Source organism: Catharus ustulatus, chromosome 6 (genome assembly GCF_009819885.2).
Source record: "Catharus ustulatus isolate bCatUst1 chromosome 6, bCatUst1.pri.v2, whole genome shotgun sequence".
Taxonomy (NCBI): Eukaryota; Metazoa; Chordata; class Aves; order Passeriformes; family Turdidae; genus Catharus; species Catharus ustulatus.
Genome location: NC_046226.1, coordinates 52717960 through 52731669, shown reverse-complemented (window position 1 = coordinate 52731669; position 13710 = coordinate 52717960). Strand labels below are relative to the sequence as shown.

Below are 13710 nucleotides of genomic sequence, written 5' to 3'. Positions count from 1 at the left end.
TGTCCTGTGGCAATTTTTTTATTTCATCATGAATTCTTAATTGAATTTGAAAAATTGAGGTTCTTATTTAATTAATAAGAAGATTTTCTTAACAATATAGTTATTGAAAGTAAAAATGGAGAAAGGAAGGAATATGGACCACGCTTCAAAGTCTTCACAAATGTATCAATGAGTGTTCACAAGTAAACATAAACTCATAAAATTGCCTCTTTTTACTTAACTTTGCACTGTCTTATTAGCAGGAAATAACCCTAACTGGAGGTTATCAACATAGGTCATATTCCCAAGTTCCACAACAAGAACATGTTGTTACAGTTTGGCATCCAAATTGAATAAATCTTTCTGTTTCATTTCCTTCTTTTATTACAGCTTTGTGTCACATTTTATAAACCAGGATAAATGTTAATATTGGCAATGTCCAGCGTTGGTGTCGCGGCACAGAATTTGTTCTTTGTAAATATTTTCATAAAATACAGCCTGGCCTTATCAGTGTTGTGTTTCTGTTATGGCAGTGGGTGTTGAATTTTGTGTGTTCAGGAGAACTGGGGGGGATTGAAAGCCTGGTGGCTCTTCCAGCCTGGACCATGCAGGAAGAACAGTGTGGTGATGCTGTCTTTGACTCCTGATGGATCTCAGTTTATAGGAGGGTTTTAAACATCACTGGGTGAAAACATTGACTAGGGAATGGTTGTGTAAAAATGATTGCCAGGGAGTGGTCAGTTAGAAGTGTTTATTCTTAAGGAAAATCTTGCTCCTTGTTTCAGGAAATCGAAAGGTTGGAAAGTAAATTAAATCAGAGCCCAGAGAGGTGGCAGCTGTTGTGGGAAAGGGTCAAAGTCAATCTCAAGGATGACACCAGACAAGACAATGTAAGTAGAAAAGAGCTTGCCCAATAGAAAACTCCATTCCTGCTCTATAGGCTACCTGAGGCACTGACAAAAGCACTGTATTTCTTGGAGTAACATACTGCTTTTGAAAAACTGAAGATGTTGTTCTAACCCATGATATTGGCTTTTTATTTTTTCTTGTTGAAAAATATATTTTCACTTGTGCTGTTTATCTAATTGCCTTTCCAGAGTAGTTTAAGGCATACAGATAAAATGAGCCTTTCACTAGTGCACAAATGTGAGATTTTATATATTTACAAGATTCTTGAAGTACTGAAAAAGCTCAGTTCCTGAAAGTAGACACAAGGATATCACAGATTCTCAGAGATAAGTAAAGATATTTCCATGGCCATGGCTCAATGGAATTACAGTTTCTAAGTAGAGATAAGAAATATTCCTGCTTGTGTTTCCAATTCCTGACCATAGTAACAAGAAAAGCTGACAATACAGATACTTTCTAAGTCAGGGGCTGCCTCTTTGCTCTCTGTGTGCACCAGGAATAATGCTAGATACTGCTTTTTGGGAGCTTGGCTCTGAGCTTTGCACAGTGAGTTACCAGTTCAAGACTCTGTAGAGTGTTGTCATTTAGATTAGGACCAAATTCAGGATCCCTCTTGTTCCAGGTTATTGAGAGTCTACCAAAATGACATGGATCTATAAAGTAGCTTTTGAAAGCCATAGTTTTTCCTTTTCCCCTTTCCTTCCCTTTGAAATCAGAGATATTTATTGCATCCAAATGTCTGTTTAGTTTTAGATGCTTCTGAGAAAGCAAGGCAAACACTGTTCAATATTCTGTCACTGGAATATATGAAGCTTCCCTGAAATACTGTGAACCCTTCTGCCTAAGAAATGCAAGGAATTGCCATCCCTCTGGCTTCTTCTCTGAGGCACCACTGACTTGTATTAGGAAGATTTTTTTTTGGCCTCACAGTAGTTCCCAACTTACATGTTGTACCATGTATTTATTATCAGTGCAGCACACAGACCCTTTTCCTTCTGTTTCCCTCTTTTTCAGCTCCGGAGACATCCCTCTGGCTCCTCAGGGATGATGTCACCTAATCTACATTCCTATCAAAAGAGGTCTTTGCTGGAAATACCTGACAGTGGGCTGGGAGAGGAGCAGAGCTCCAGCATCTCCCCCTCTAATGGAATAGACAGAAGAACAACGACGCTGTACAATCATTTCACATCAAAGAATGATGAAAATAGGTAAACTGAAGAACCAGGCTGCATTTAGTAATATTTTTATTGGGTTGGTAAAAGTCTCTGCCTTAGGAAGAAATGAAACTTTCATGTGCACAGAACATTTTGTGGCTACCTTATTCCTTCTTTTTGGATCTGATCGCATTTAGTTGTCTCAGTGGGTGAGCCTCTATCTCCTACCTGCATCCTTCACCCTTCCTTTCATTAGAGCCCAAACAAATTGTAAATGCAGTAGTAGATTTAATGCACCCAAAGCACTGAAAGGGTGTTTTATCTATTTATCACAGCTACCAATAGCTAAACTATTGGTTTAAATCCTACTAATTTTCCTGCAGCTAAATAAGTGTTTCATTTGTACATAGTAAGTGTTTAATATGTATTATTTAGTATTTCTAATATGTATTATTTTGGGGTAGTATCCATATGTATGTAGTAAGTGTTCAATATGTATTATTTAGTATTTTTAATATGTATTTTGGGTAATGGAATCACATGCCCCTGTGTTTTGTGTCCCTCTCAGATCTTTTGAAGGTACGCTGTACAAAAGAGGAGCTTTGCTAAAAGGTTGGAAACCTCGCTGGTTTGTGCTGGATGTGACAAAACACCAGGTAAAACCCTTGCAGATAATGGACATTTTTATTATTATATTGCTTCTTTTTTATTGCCTGGTTTGTATTGGTCTCACAAACAATATTAGTAATGATGATTTTCAGATGTGATATCTGCTACATCATTCTAGACCTGTCTGTTTTTGTCTTGTGTATCTTGTAGCTGATACAGAATTCTGAGTGGACAAAGGGGTTTTAGTATTTCGCCTTTTATTTTTTAAGGAGTATTTTATAAAAATATTAGAGTATTTTAAAAATATATAGGATAAATATACAATTCAGTAACAAAATTATTCATAAGTTTTCTACCTAATCATTGTACAAAAAGAAGTACCAAAATTAGACATCTGTTGGTCTAAACTTTTTATCCAATTTGCAATGTATGCCAGAATTCTGCAGTAGAAATTTATGGTCTTGTGTACTTCAAATAATGTTGGGTCGTCAGGCAGTAAAATATTCTGAGCCAAATATTCCACACAGTGGGGTTATAACTTCTCAGACACATGTATGATTTTGTTTAAAAAAAACAATAATTTATTGTAGTCAATACACTTAAAAATATGTAATATAGATAAAGACAGGCATCTCTTGAAATGAACTCGAAGTACTCAATCAGCAGTGTGGTAAATGCCAACAAATATGCTACTTATAATTCTTCTAATATATCCTATATATCTTATATAGAGAAGAAAAGGTTCGTTTTGCAGGAGAAAAAGATGCTTTTTAATTTTTGTATAACCAAATACCCTTCTGAGTATGATAGATGCAGGAGAAACACAGGTCAGTCCTAGGTGGAATTCTGTTGTTGGACCTTTGCTGTGAAAGTTTGTGTTGCTGTTTTACATTGGTTTATGGGAATTTGTTGGGGTTTTGTTATGGGGCCTTTTTTTGGAACTTGTTTACACGTTGAAACTCAGTTTACAGAGTGATTAATATTCATATCAAAGTATCTTTGTAAGGAGAAAAAAAAAAGCACAGACTTCATTCAACCTCTATGTGTGGTATAGGAAAATGTGAGCTTTCTGTGTGGTTTATAATTACCTAAAATTGCACTTAAATTTTTGCTGATCGCTTTAAATTCTTGAAATACAGAGAGTAGGTGTTCTGGCAAGGCCTTGGTGAAGTAAAGCTTTTGTGTTAGTTTTGTGTAATGACCAGGGAAGAAATGGTTTTACTTTCCTGCCTCACATGTCCTCAGCCCAGAACAATCCATGACTATTTGCTTCTCTGCTCTGGGGCTCTGGGGACAAAATACTCTTCCCCCACCTCCTCAGCTCCTGGTAATCTCTGTGCCTCCCACCCTTAGCAGTCAGTGCCCCCCAGGCTGTATCCAGGGAAAGGGAATTAATCTGGAAGGTCCATCTAAAAGCATGTCTGGATTTATTTTTTTTTCTCTTGTGTTCCAGCTGCGATACTATGACTCTGGTGAGGATACGAGCTGTAAGGGACACATAGACCTTGCAGAAGTGGAAACTGTGATTCCTGCTTCTCCATCAATTGGAGCTCCAAAACATGCCAGTGAAAAGGCATTTTTTGATGTAAGTATATCTGGTCTTCACTTGATCTTTATGTGAAACTTCCTTCCCTTGATGTTTTACTTCCAGTCCTGCATGAGCTAGGAAGGACCTGTTGTGCCATCTCAAGACAAAAAAAACTTTATGTAGCTGGCATCACTCTCAACAGCAATAGTGCAGAAATGTTACATTCAGACCCAATTAACACATTGAGTATTGCAGTTTAAAGTTTGCAGGTTTTCTTTTCAATGGGCTGACATCTTTGTGTCCTTGTTTTTACTTTGCAGCTGAAGACGAACAAACGTGTGTATAACTTTTGTGCCCAAGATGCACAGAGTGCTCAGCAGTGGATGGACAGGATCCAGAGCTGCATTTCAGATGCATAGAAAGGAGAAAAATGTTCCATAATAAAATCCCATTTAAAGCACCTCATCCTGGAAGAAACTGAGTTCTGGAATGTTACTGACACACAACCGCCTTCTTTACATTTCAGCCATAAAAGTTCATAACAAGTTCTTTTCTGTTTAATAATTATAACCACTGTAACTGCTATTTTTTTTTTCTGCAGGGAGTACTTGGGAAAATAATCATCCATTTATCCTGAATTTCCTCTTTCTTCAGTACAGTTCCTAGCTATAAAAGTGGGCTGTATTTGCACTAGCATCTGATCCAGGTTTTCTCATTTCAGAGCTATTCTGTTAGGAAACCTGTCCAAAGGAAAGTGTAGAAATTTTCCCTTCAACAGGAAGTGTACTTCCATTTCATTTAGATTTTTAAGCAGAATGTTCTTATTTCCAAGCTAGTCATGGGTAAGAGGGAACACATCTACAATTCCTAAAAACAAGCAAACAAATGGAGCTTGTGAGTCCATACACACGAGGTTGCCAATGTTTATAGATAGTCAGTATTTTCAAAGACCAAAAAAGTGAAATTACCTGATGCCAGACTTCCAAGTGTCTTCTCCGTGTGCAGGTCATTCTCTAATCTCGTGCTCTGCTGAGTGCTTCTGCAATGTTGTTATGGAATTTCAAAATCTAGGGATTACCTGAAGACCATAGCTAGCACTTTTATTTTAGATTCTGTTTGCAATTCCAGTGGGATAAAGGAAAGAAAAGTGGCTGACACTACCCTGGAGTGATGGAAAACACCAAACTAGGAATTCAGTAGGTGAAGGATCCCTTGTGTGTGAGTTGTATGTGTTAATTTATATGCTGTTCTGCTCACTGTAAAATAAAAAATAACGAACATGATAATGCACTAAACAATGAAGCAAGCACTTGCACTGAAATCTTTACAATGCAGACATTTTGCAGGACAGAGGTAAGTTATTTGTAGCAGAACAAAACAAAACTAGCTAGTTAACAGCATTTACAGATATTAGATATGTACATAATCGAGTTTGAGGTGTCGTGATTTGATACTTTTTAAACATTTTTTTGCACATTAATTGGAAGACTGTTTATAGATTTTTACTTTTGATGAACTTGTGTTTGTTCTGCTTAAAATTCTGGCAAAACATTTTTAATAGCCCCAAATTAGTTGAAATTTTACAGTCTGCCAATAATGAGGACTTTGAGTAGAATATGTAGGTAATTAAGCCATTGTTTTTACTTTGAAATGTTAATATGTTAAATAGCACACTAATATTACAAAAGGTCTGTATATATGATCCACTATTTTCTCATTTTTCCAGACGTTCTGCTTGTAATTTAATGTCAGCCTAACCAAACTGACTATACTTACAAGGTTTTTCAGTTATTAAACTTTGTGGGTTTTTTTATAACTAATGTATTTTGTCAGAAAGGAACATAGATTTCTCACCACACACAATAGGAAGTGCAGCTGTTTTTAATGCATTTGCAATTTCAAAACAAAAATATGAAGGATTTTTCTAGCATTTTTCAATTGACAAATTTCCACCTGTGACAATGGTGTTTGCACATTTGTATTTTTCTTTGTATATGAAGTACTTTTATATGTACTTTGTAAAATACTGATCCTGTTCTTAGGTTATATGAAGATATACATACCACTGCTTATTTTGTAACTGGTTCATTTTAACGCTTGTATGTTATGTGATATATGTATGCTAACCATCCTGTAATAAATACACAAGGAAAAGCAACAACTTTCCTTTTACTGTAAAAGAGAAAAAAGCAAGACCCACCTGTTGAAATATTCCACGGGCACAAGACAAATCCTTATTTACTCTGTATTAACAATAGTGGGTGTATTCAAAACTATGTGGTCTTTTGTATACTTGTAAATATTCTTACCTAAAAGTTGCACTTGGGCATCCCTAACTCAAACACTTGTCAACAGTAACACTAAAGAAATCAGAATTTAAAGCAAAATTATCATTCTAACGAGTCTCAACATGTAGCCTTTACCAAAAGGCTTAAATACATGTCATGTTCATACTAGAGTCATTGAATAATGATGTTAAATATATTTTTTAAAAAAAGATTCTGTATGGTATCGCCAACATAAGACAACATACTTTCACCCTGAGATGTGTCTCACTCATATCACCTTATGCAAAAAGGATCTAGTTCCTAAAAAAGAAACTGTAAAAGAAATGACAAGGTCTTACTTGAGCCTGTGCATCTAAGTGGAATTCTGATGTGGTGTGGGACAGCAGAGTCCAAAGGGAAAGGGAATGTGTGGCAGGGGTGGGGACCTGTGGCAGCTCTGGGATGCTGTGGTGCTTGGAGGACGTGGTTTGCATATTGAGCTTGGCATGGATGCTAATGTTGCCTTAAATGTTGATCTCAGTTTTTTAGTGTCTGTATTGATGGAGAATGGACTTGAGCAACTTAACTTAAAAATACCCAAATAAAAGCTGAAATGACAGACGTGTTTGTGGTGTCTGTGAGGAGTGTACAAGGGCATGGCGCAGGAAGGCTCTCGGTACCAACGCACAAAGTTTGCAGTGTCCCTGAAGGTCCCTCCTCTACAAGGGGAGCATTCCAACAGAGACTTGGAGAAAAGGTGGGCACGTCAGCATAGCTTAAGCTGTAGGTTTTGAGTTGTAGCAGCAGCAGCAGAGATTTGGGAACCAAGAATTTGTTTGGCAAAAATGCTGTGTACAGAGGAATTCAGCGTCATATTCCATGAAAATATTCTGGAAAAATCCACTTAGGATTTGGGGATGAGCAGGTGTGCTCCCTCTGCTGTGTCACATCACTATTCCCACAGTGTGTATCAGAGCATTCCTGCTGCAGAAAAGCATTGCAACATTGCAGGTCTTACATAACGGGAGAGGATTGTTTGCCCTTCTCTGTTCAGTAACAAAACATCCACGGCGTAGGTGGAGGAATGAAGCAAGTTCAGGCTTTGAAGAGTTGTTACTGGGCTATTATATCAGTGATTTCTCTTTCCTATCTAACAAGTGTTTTCTATAAAAACCCTTTCTTTTCATGGAGCCTTAGAATTACTACACTAAAAAAATAAAATACTTAGCATGCCACACATGTGGGTCACTAGTTATGTAATGGTACACAAACAGCTAACAGACCCAAGAACAAATGTTCAAAATTTTGTGTCACATCCCACACACATTATTTGTATCTGATATTTTGTGAATTTCAGACATAACAAAAATGTGGTGATCTTGTCCAAACACTGTCATTTTGCCTTTCCATCCTGTAATATTGTTGGAGTACATCGAAGTGGCTGCACCACATTTCTCATTTTTCATATTTGTGATCATCCAAATATTTTGTCTGTTCATGATTATCCTGTGGTTGCTTTGGAGAGTCAGAAAACTGGAATTAATCTGCCCATTCCCCAGTTATGCTGAAGTTCACGCTGAGGATCATGTTGTACCTATTTTCTGGGGGGTTGTCTGTATTTGATCAGATTCTTCCTCAATTTTGGCTACTGTGCAAGCCAAGGGCAGTGGTAGCATGACATTCTCAGTTAGGAAATTTTCATCTTGGGGTTTTTTCTCATCCAGTTTTTCATTAATTGACTGTCAATAAGGATGCTGCAAGGTCACTGTTGTTCCCTCTTTTCACTTACCAGTCAACATCCAGTGGGAAATTAGGTTGTGTCCGGGTTCAGCTTGCATCGTGTAGTTCAAGATTCTTCCCTTCTCTTCAGATTTTGCTTAAAAGTCAGAACCTGCACCCTTATAAATAGGAAATGTTGCTTCATTTTGGCACATTTTCAGTTTTTCCACTGTTTACTCTTTGGTGAAGATGTTGTGTTTAAATGTCTTCTAGGAGATTCACAGAGAGTTGACACTTTGATGTGAAAAACAGGCAATAGTAGGAGGTATAAATAGGCCAAAAGGAGCACAGTGCTATCCTGGAAGGACATACAAAGGTAGAAGTACTTTCAGGTATTAAATTGTGCTCCTTCTTGCCCCTAATCTCACCTTGAAAAACCTGAGGCATAGTCTTTATTTTATTTATTGATGCCTTGTTTATCATTGTGTATTGAGCAAATATCAATGGATAATTTGTTGTTTAATGAATTCCTCTCACTGTTCAACTCAGAATTCTTGTAATTCACTCCTGTCACCAAACAGGAGCTCCAAAACTTGGTAGTGTCCATCTGAGTTCTGTTAATTGTCCAAGATTTATACAAGGTGCAACGTCTCTGTTCACATCAAGACCTCCAGTAAGTTCAAACTGATAATATCATAAAATTGTGTGTAATTATGAGAGAAGCTCAAGAAAGTGAGCAATAGTGGAGGTAGGGCACTCGCAAGTTTAATTAATTGCATGCACAGGCTTTGCTTATATTGCATTTATTTTGTGTCTTCACAGTAGTTAAAACTCTATTTTACTTCTGCTGTGTGCACATTATCCCTCATGGTAAATGTTTTAATGCAGTAGTTGAAATGCTTGCACTAAGTTAATTGAAAAATATTTCCACTATTTAGTATAAAACATTCAAATCTTTGTAGTGTTTCATGCAGTCAAATGATTTAGAATTAAAACTTTAAAGAAAATACTGTTGAAGAGTTGGTACTGCAATTGCCATTGATTTTTGATGAAATTGGGCAGCCTGTTCTTCCAGGATGCCTGCAAGATTCTTTTTATACTTTTTTTTAATTTTCAAAGAGCTCTCATTTTCAGTGCTTCCTGATTTAGGGTAAATCATGTATTTGCTTCAAAGCAAAATTAAGTTCAAAAATTTCTTGTGCATTTTGTACTTAACTAGTTTTTCTTAACTAGTTTTCTTTAAGTCAAAACTTAAGTCAAAATTAACTTGGTTTCTTCCACTGCAGGCCCCTGGCTGAAAGGAAAGCTTGCAGTAAGCCTTTATCTGTTATGAGTATGAAAAGCTGGAAGATATCCCATCAAGTGCTAATGAAGCAGAGCCAGGAATAGATTTGGGAGCTGGCTCTGATATGTGGATGGTGTCACTGAGCATGGGTGTGGGATGTGTGGTGGCAGTGTCAGGGCAGGCTGGGGCTCTTGTGGCAGCCTCAGCAAGGATCACTGCTGCAGCAATCAGACATCTGCCTTCAGCCAGAAACACACATTTTGCATGCCTCTCTTCATGCATAGGCCTTTGGGACTTTGTTTCTCCAGTGACACAAATTTCTGGTGAGAAAATAGTTTTTCAGATAAGCTGGTTTGATCAGTTATTGCTTCAGTCATTAAAACCACCCAGCTGTGGCAGGTGGGACAAGTTTCTCAGCCTAGGAACAAAACCCAAACACAGATATTTCCTGTGATGCTGAATGTGTTTTAGTTCAAAGACTGCTGCACACAGGTTTTTGTCATGCAAGCTGATTTTCTGTTTTTGCTATCAAAACTAAATGTTGATGTTAATAAGGTCATGCATACCCTAGCAACTTGTTATGGACTACCGCTAGATTATTTTAGCTGTTGTCTGTAAAGCCTCAATTGAAAAATATTTCTCCCCTGGCCTAGGTCACTGCATGCCTGTTGCCTTTTGGTGTTCAGGTATTTCCTGGAAACAGTTCTGTGCAATTTCCCACTTTATCTTTTCTCAGACCTGCTCCCCATTTCACAGTGGGCATTTCACAAAGCATATTTAATTCTTTTACATTAAATTCGTAGAATACTTGAGATAAGGACAGCTTTCCTTATTTCATGATAGTATCTCAAGAAAACTGTTAACTTTATTTGAAAAATATGTACATGCAACCCAAACAGAGTTGCTTCAATTGATATTGGGATTGCTGTTAATTTCCATTATCAGTTTGAGTTACATGAGAGTGTGGTGAGGCCTCCAGTGACACTCAAAATTACAAGTGACTCTATCAGTGCTCTCACTGGAGTGTACTAGAAGCAAGGATTTTAGATAAAACTCTTCTCACCAAGCCATGATTATAAGATTAAGGGGACTCTGGAAGCAGAGAAGGGCACAGGAAAAGCAAACCCTGGCTGGTTGCAGGTGCCTGACAAAGCAATGGGTTGGTGCCAGCGTAGAGCAGAGATGAAAGCAGCAGATGTGAGCAGCTCAGTGCATATCCAGCTGGGAGGGCAGAGGATCAGAGCATTGGGCAGGAAAAAGGCAGTGCCTGGGACAGAGGGGGTGTAGGAAAACTGCCCCAGAAGTGCATCCATACACCCACACCTCCAGCAACAGAGGAAGCCTTCCCATCTCCTTGGCTTCCCTCTGTTGCTTTAGCTGCTCCCCAAAACCTCTCTCCATACTTGCCTCAATCTCTGTTATGTTTTTGACCTTCACTTGTCTGATCAGGTCTAAATTTAGCTGAGAAATTTTTGAGAAGCAAAGATGATCCATGCTAGCTCATTCCCTAGGGGTGCCTAGAATACTTGCAGGTGCTCTGATATGCTGCAAGCCAAAAGGGAAAAGTTCTTTGTTTCTCTAAGTGCTCTGAAACTCAAGTTGTACATGTGTATTTTGGAATTTTGGGGAGCAGGGAAACTGAGTGTGGTCTGCTGGGCTGCCATAAGGGATAACAGTGGATCTGAGCCTGGATTTCAAACACCCTCAGCATTTGACATGTGATTATCACTCCTTGGAATTAGATTTAACAGCACTGGGGAAAGAGGTTAGCATGAAGCCAGCATCAAGTATGCTGAACTCTGGTCTTTGAAAATACCATTTCTAATGTTGCTATCAGTGTCTTTCCAGGAGAACATCACAGCTTTGTTTATCAAGCACTGACTTGGCCAAATTATTATCAGCTGCTGGAGATGGGTACAAAGGATGCACTGTCAAGTCTCTTCTTGAATTTCCAAATTGGGGCCATTCTTTCCATGATGTAACATACTTATCTGCTATAAGGGATAATCTGTAATACAGGAATTTATCCATATAGTAAAGCATAATTTGCCTTATGTTTGTTGCTTTAACCAAAACAATTTGATTATAAATTTTCTTGGCTTCCTTCAGTGTAGCTGAGCTGACCAAAAATTGCTACTACACTGCTATGTCCTACTAATTATTGCTAATGCTATTTTGAGATATTATGTAATTAATATTGTTATTGTCTGTAGGGCAGAATTCCTAGCAGTTTGAAACACCAACACCACACCTAAAACAAAGTCTCCCTTGGCACATCCACTGAATGTTCTTTGAACCAGGAACTACATAGCAAACACATTTGTTCCATTTCATCTGCATTGGGAAAAAACAATATGTATACTGACATGGCAGTAAAAATGGGCTCAAATATCAGTGCTTATAAAAGCTTGAGGAAAGAAATGCTGCTTAAAACTGTTACCTTTGCTGTTCTTAAAGGAACTTGGTAGGTAACACAAACACTTCATTTTTGGACTGCTAATATGTGGTTAAAATAAACCTGCGCTTCTGCTGCGTTAGATAAAGCTGTTCCTTTTAAAGACAAAAGCCCAGTGACACTGTGCACTTCAACAAGAAATAGTCACACAGCCCTTGGAAAAGAGGACAATTAATACACAGGATTTCTTGCAAAATCAGAAATTAATGTTATCAAACTCTGGTTTGCAAGGCTTGAAGAGAATGGGAGAGGAGAGAGAAACCTGCAGTCCCTTTTTGAGAACAAACATGGGTAGCAGTTACAGGGAGATGAGTACTTGGGAAACAAACCCTCATAGCAGCCAACATCTCAAATAGTTACTGCTGAATTATTACTAACATGGTGCAAAGTGCTTTTAAATTATGAGTGTTATCCTGTATTTCTCTACAAAATGCAAAGACCAGGCCTTTATGAGAAGGCATTTGCAAATACAACACATGTGAAAAAAGGAAAGTATAAAGCATGTCCTGAAACTCTTTGTCCTTGCCTTGTTACACAAGGTGACATTCGACGAGGAGAGGGCAGGGCAGCAGCCAGGCAAATGGAGAAAATGGGAAATTGTTCTTTTCTTACAGAGCTTGTAAAAGGCTGCCTTCCTGCTTGGAATTGCACAGGGTGGCAGAGACCCTGAGAGAAGGGGAGACTAAAAATCTGTATTTTTATCTGGGCCTGGTGCCTTTGAGTTAAGTTTCAGGAGCATGGCAACATTTCCTTCTGAAGGGAAAGAATTTGGGATGGAAAAATATGTGATCTGCATTCATTTCATCATTTTACTATGTGTTACTTAAATTGATATTTTGTTGATACTCTGAAGGGGATTGCCATGAGATCCACAGGTGATTAATGATTAATTCTGGATGGATGGAATGGCATGAAGGAAATGGCAGAAGCCACCAGAGCTCTAAATGGGATTCTGCCCAAGGATGCTCCAGAAGATAACTGTGGGGCATATGGAGTCTGGGGAGAAGTGCTGGAAGTTTGGAATGATGGTGCCATTCCAGGAGTTGTTATCCTCTAGAAATTGCTAGAAAATGGGAGGCTTTTGAACAGTACCAGCTCAGTTTGCAGCAGTCTTCCTCTCGGTGTGGTATTTTGGGAATAGGATGTTGCTGTGCTTGAGGGCATGTTCTGCTCTGGATGCTTTCTTGCAGCCTGCACTGGGAGGACATTCACAGATGTCTCTTGTGCTGAAGGATTCCTGTATCTGGAATGAGAGATTCCCTGGGGATTTCTTTTGGTGTGCCATTTAACATGTCACCTTCAGACGGCTCCAGGGAGTGCTGCAGTGTGTGGGATAGGATGAAATGCCATGATCCAAGTGATGAACTCTGCCCTGAGAAGGGAAACTTCTACATTTTATTCAAATAATAGTCCCAAGACCAGCTGCAGGATGCAGTGGAGTGTTTGGGATGTGTTGCACTGGGCTCTCACAGCACATTTTATGCAGTTTGTGGAGAGTGCATCCTGCTGGAGCTGATCTCTGTCAGCTCTGAGGTAAATTCAGAGGTGCTTTCCCTTCCCTTTAAGTGGTAACACCTGGAGCTTTGCCAAGTCCTAGCAAATGCTGCTAATATGCTATAGAAATAGAAACAAGCCAAAAGGTGGCTGCAGCTGTTGTTTACTGCATTATTGCACAGTTTGGTTCCATATGTGCCTCTGTGGAAAAGAAGCGCTTCAGAATCAGCAAATAAAAATTACACAAACTGGAGAAGATAAGTGAAGCTAACCCACCTTCAGCATCTAATTTCTACATTATCCAGTGCTTT

At 38.5% G+C, this 13710-nt stretch overlaps 1 protein-coding gene across 5 annotated transcripts in view; it reads left to right on the top strand.

Moving 5' to 3' along the window:
- SBF2 (SET binding factor 2) overlaps nucleotides 1-7065 on the top strand; it is a 234905-nt gene extending 227840 nt beyond the window's left edge. For all 5 annotated transcript variants that reach the window (XM_033062209.2, XM_033062207.2, XM_033062210.2 and 2 more), the window contains 5 exons: nucleotides 765-869; nucleotides 1903-2096; nucleotides 2611-2698; nucleotides 4105-4236; nucleotides 4500-7065. In XM_033062209.2, coding sequence (XP_032918100.1) covers nucleotides 765-869; nucleotides 1903-2096; nucleotides 2611-2698; nucleotides 4105-4236; nucleotides 4500-4598 — 618 coding nt within the window. In that variant the 3' untranslated portion in view covers nucleotides 4599-7065. The remainder of the gene's footprint in view (nucleotides 1-764; nucleotides 870-1902; nucleotides 2097-2610; nucleotides 2699-4104; nucleotides 4237-4499) is intronic.
- Nucleotides 7066-13710: the final 6645 nt, after the last annotated feature.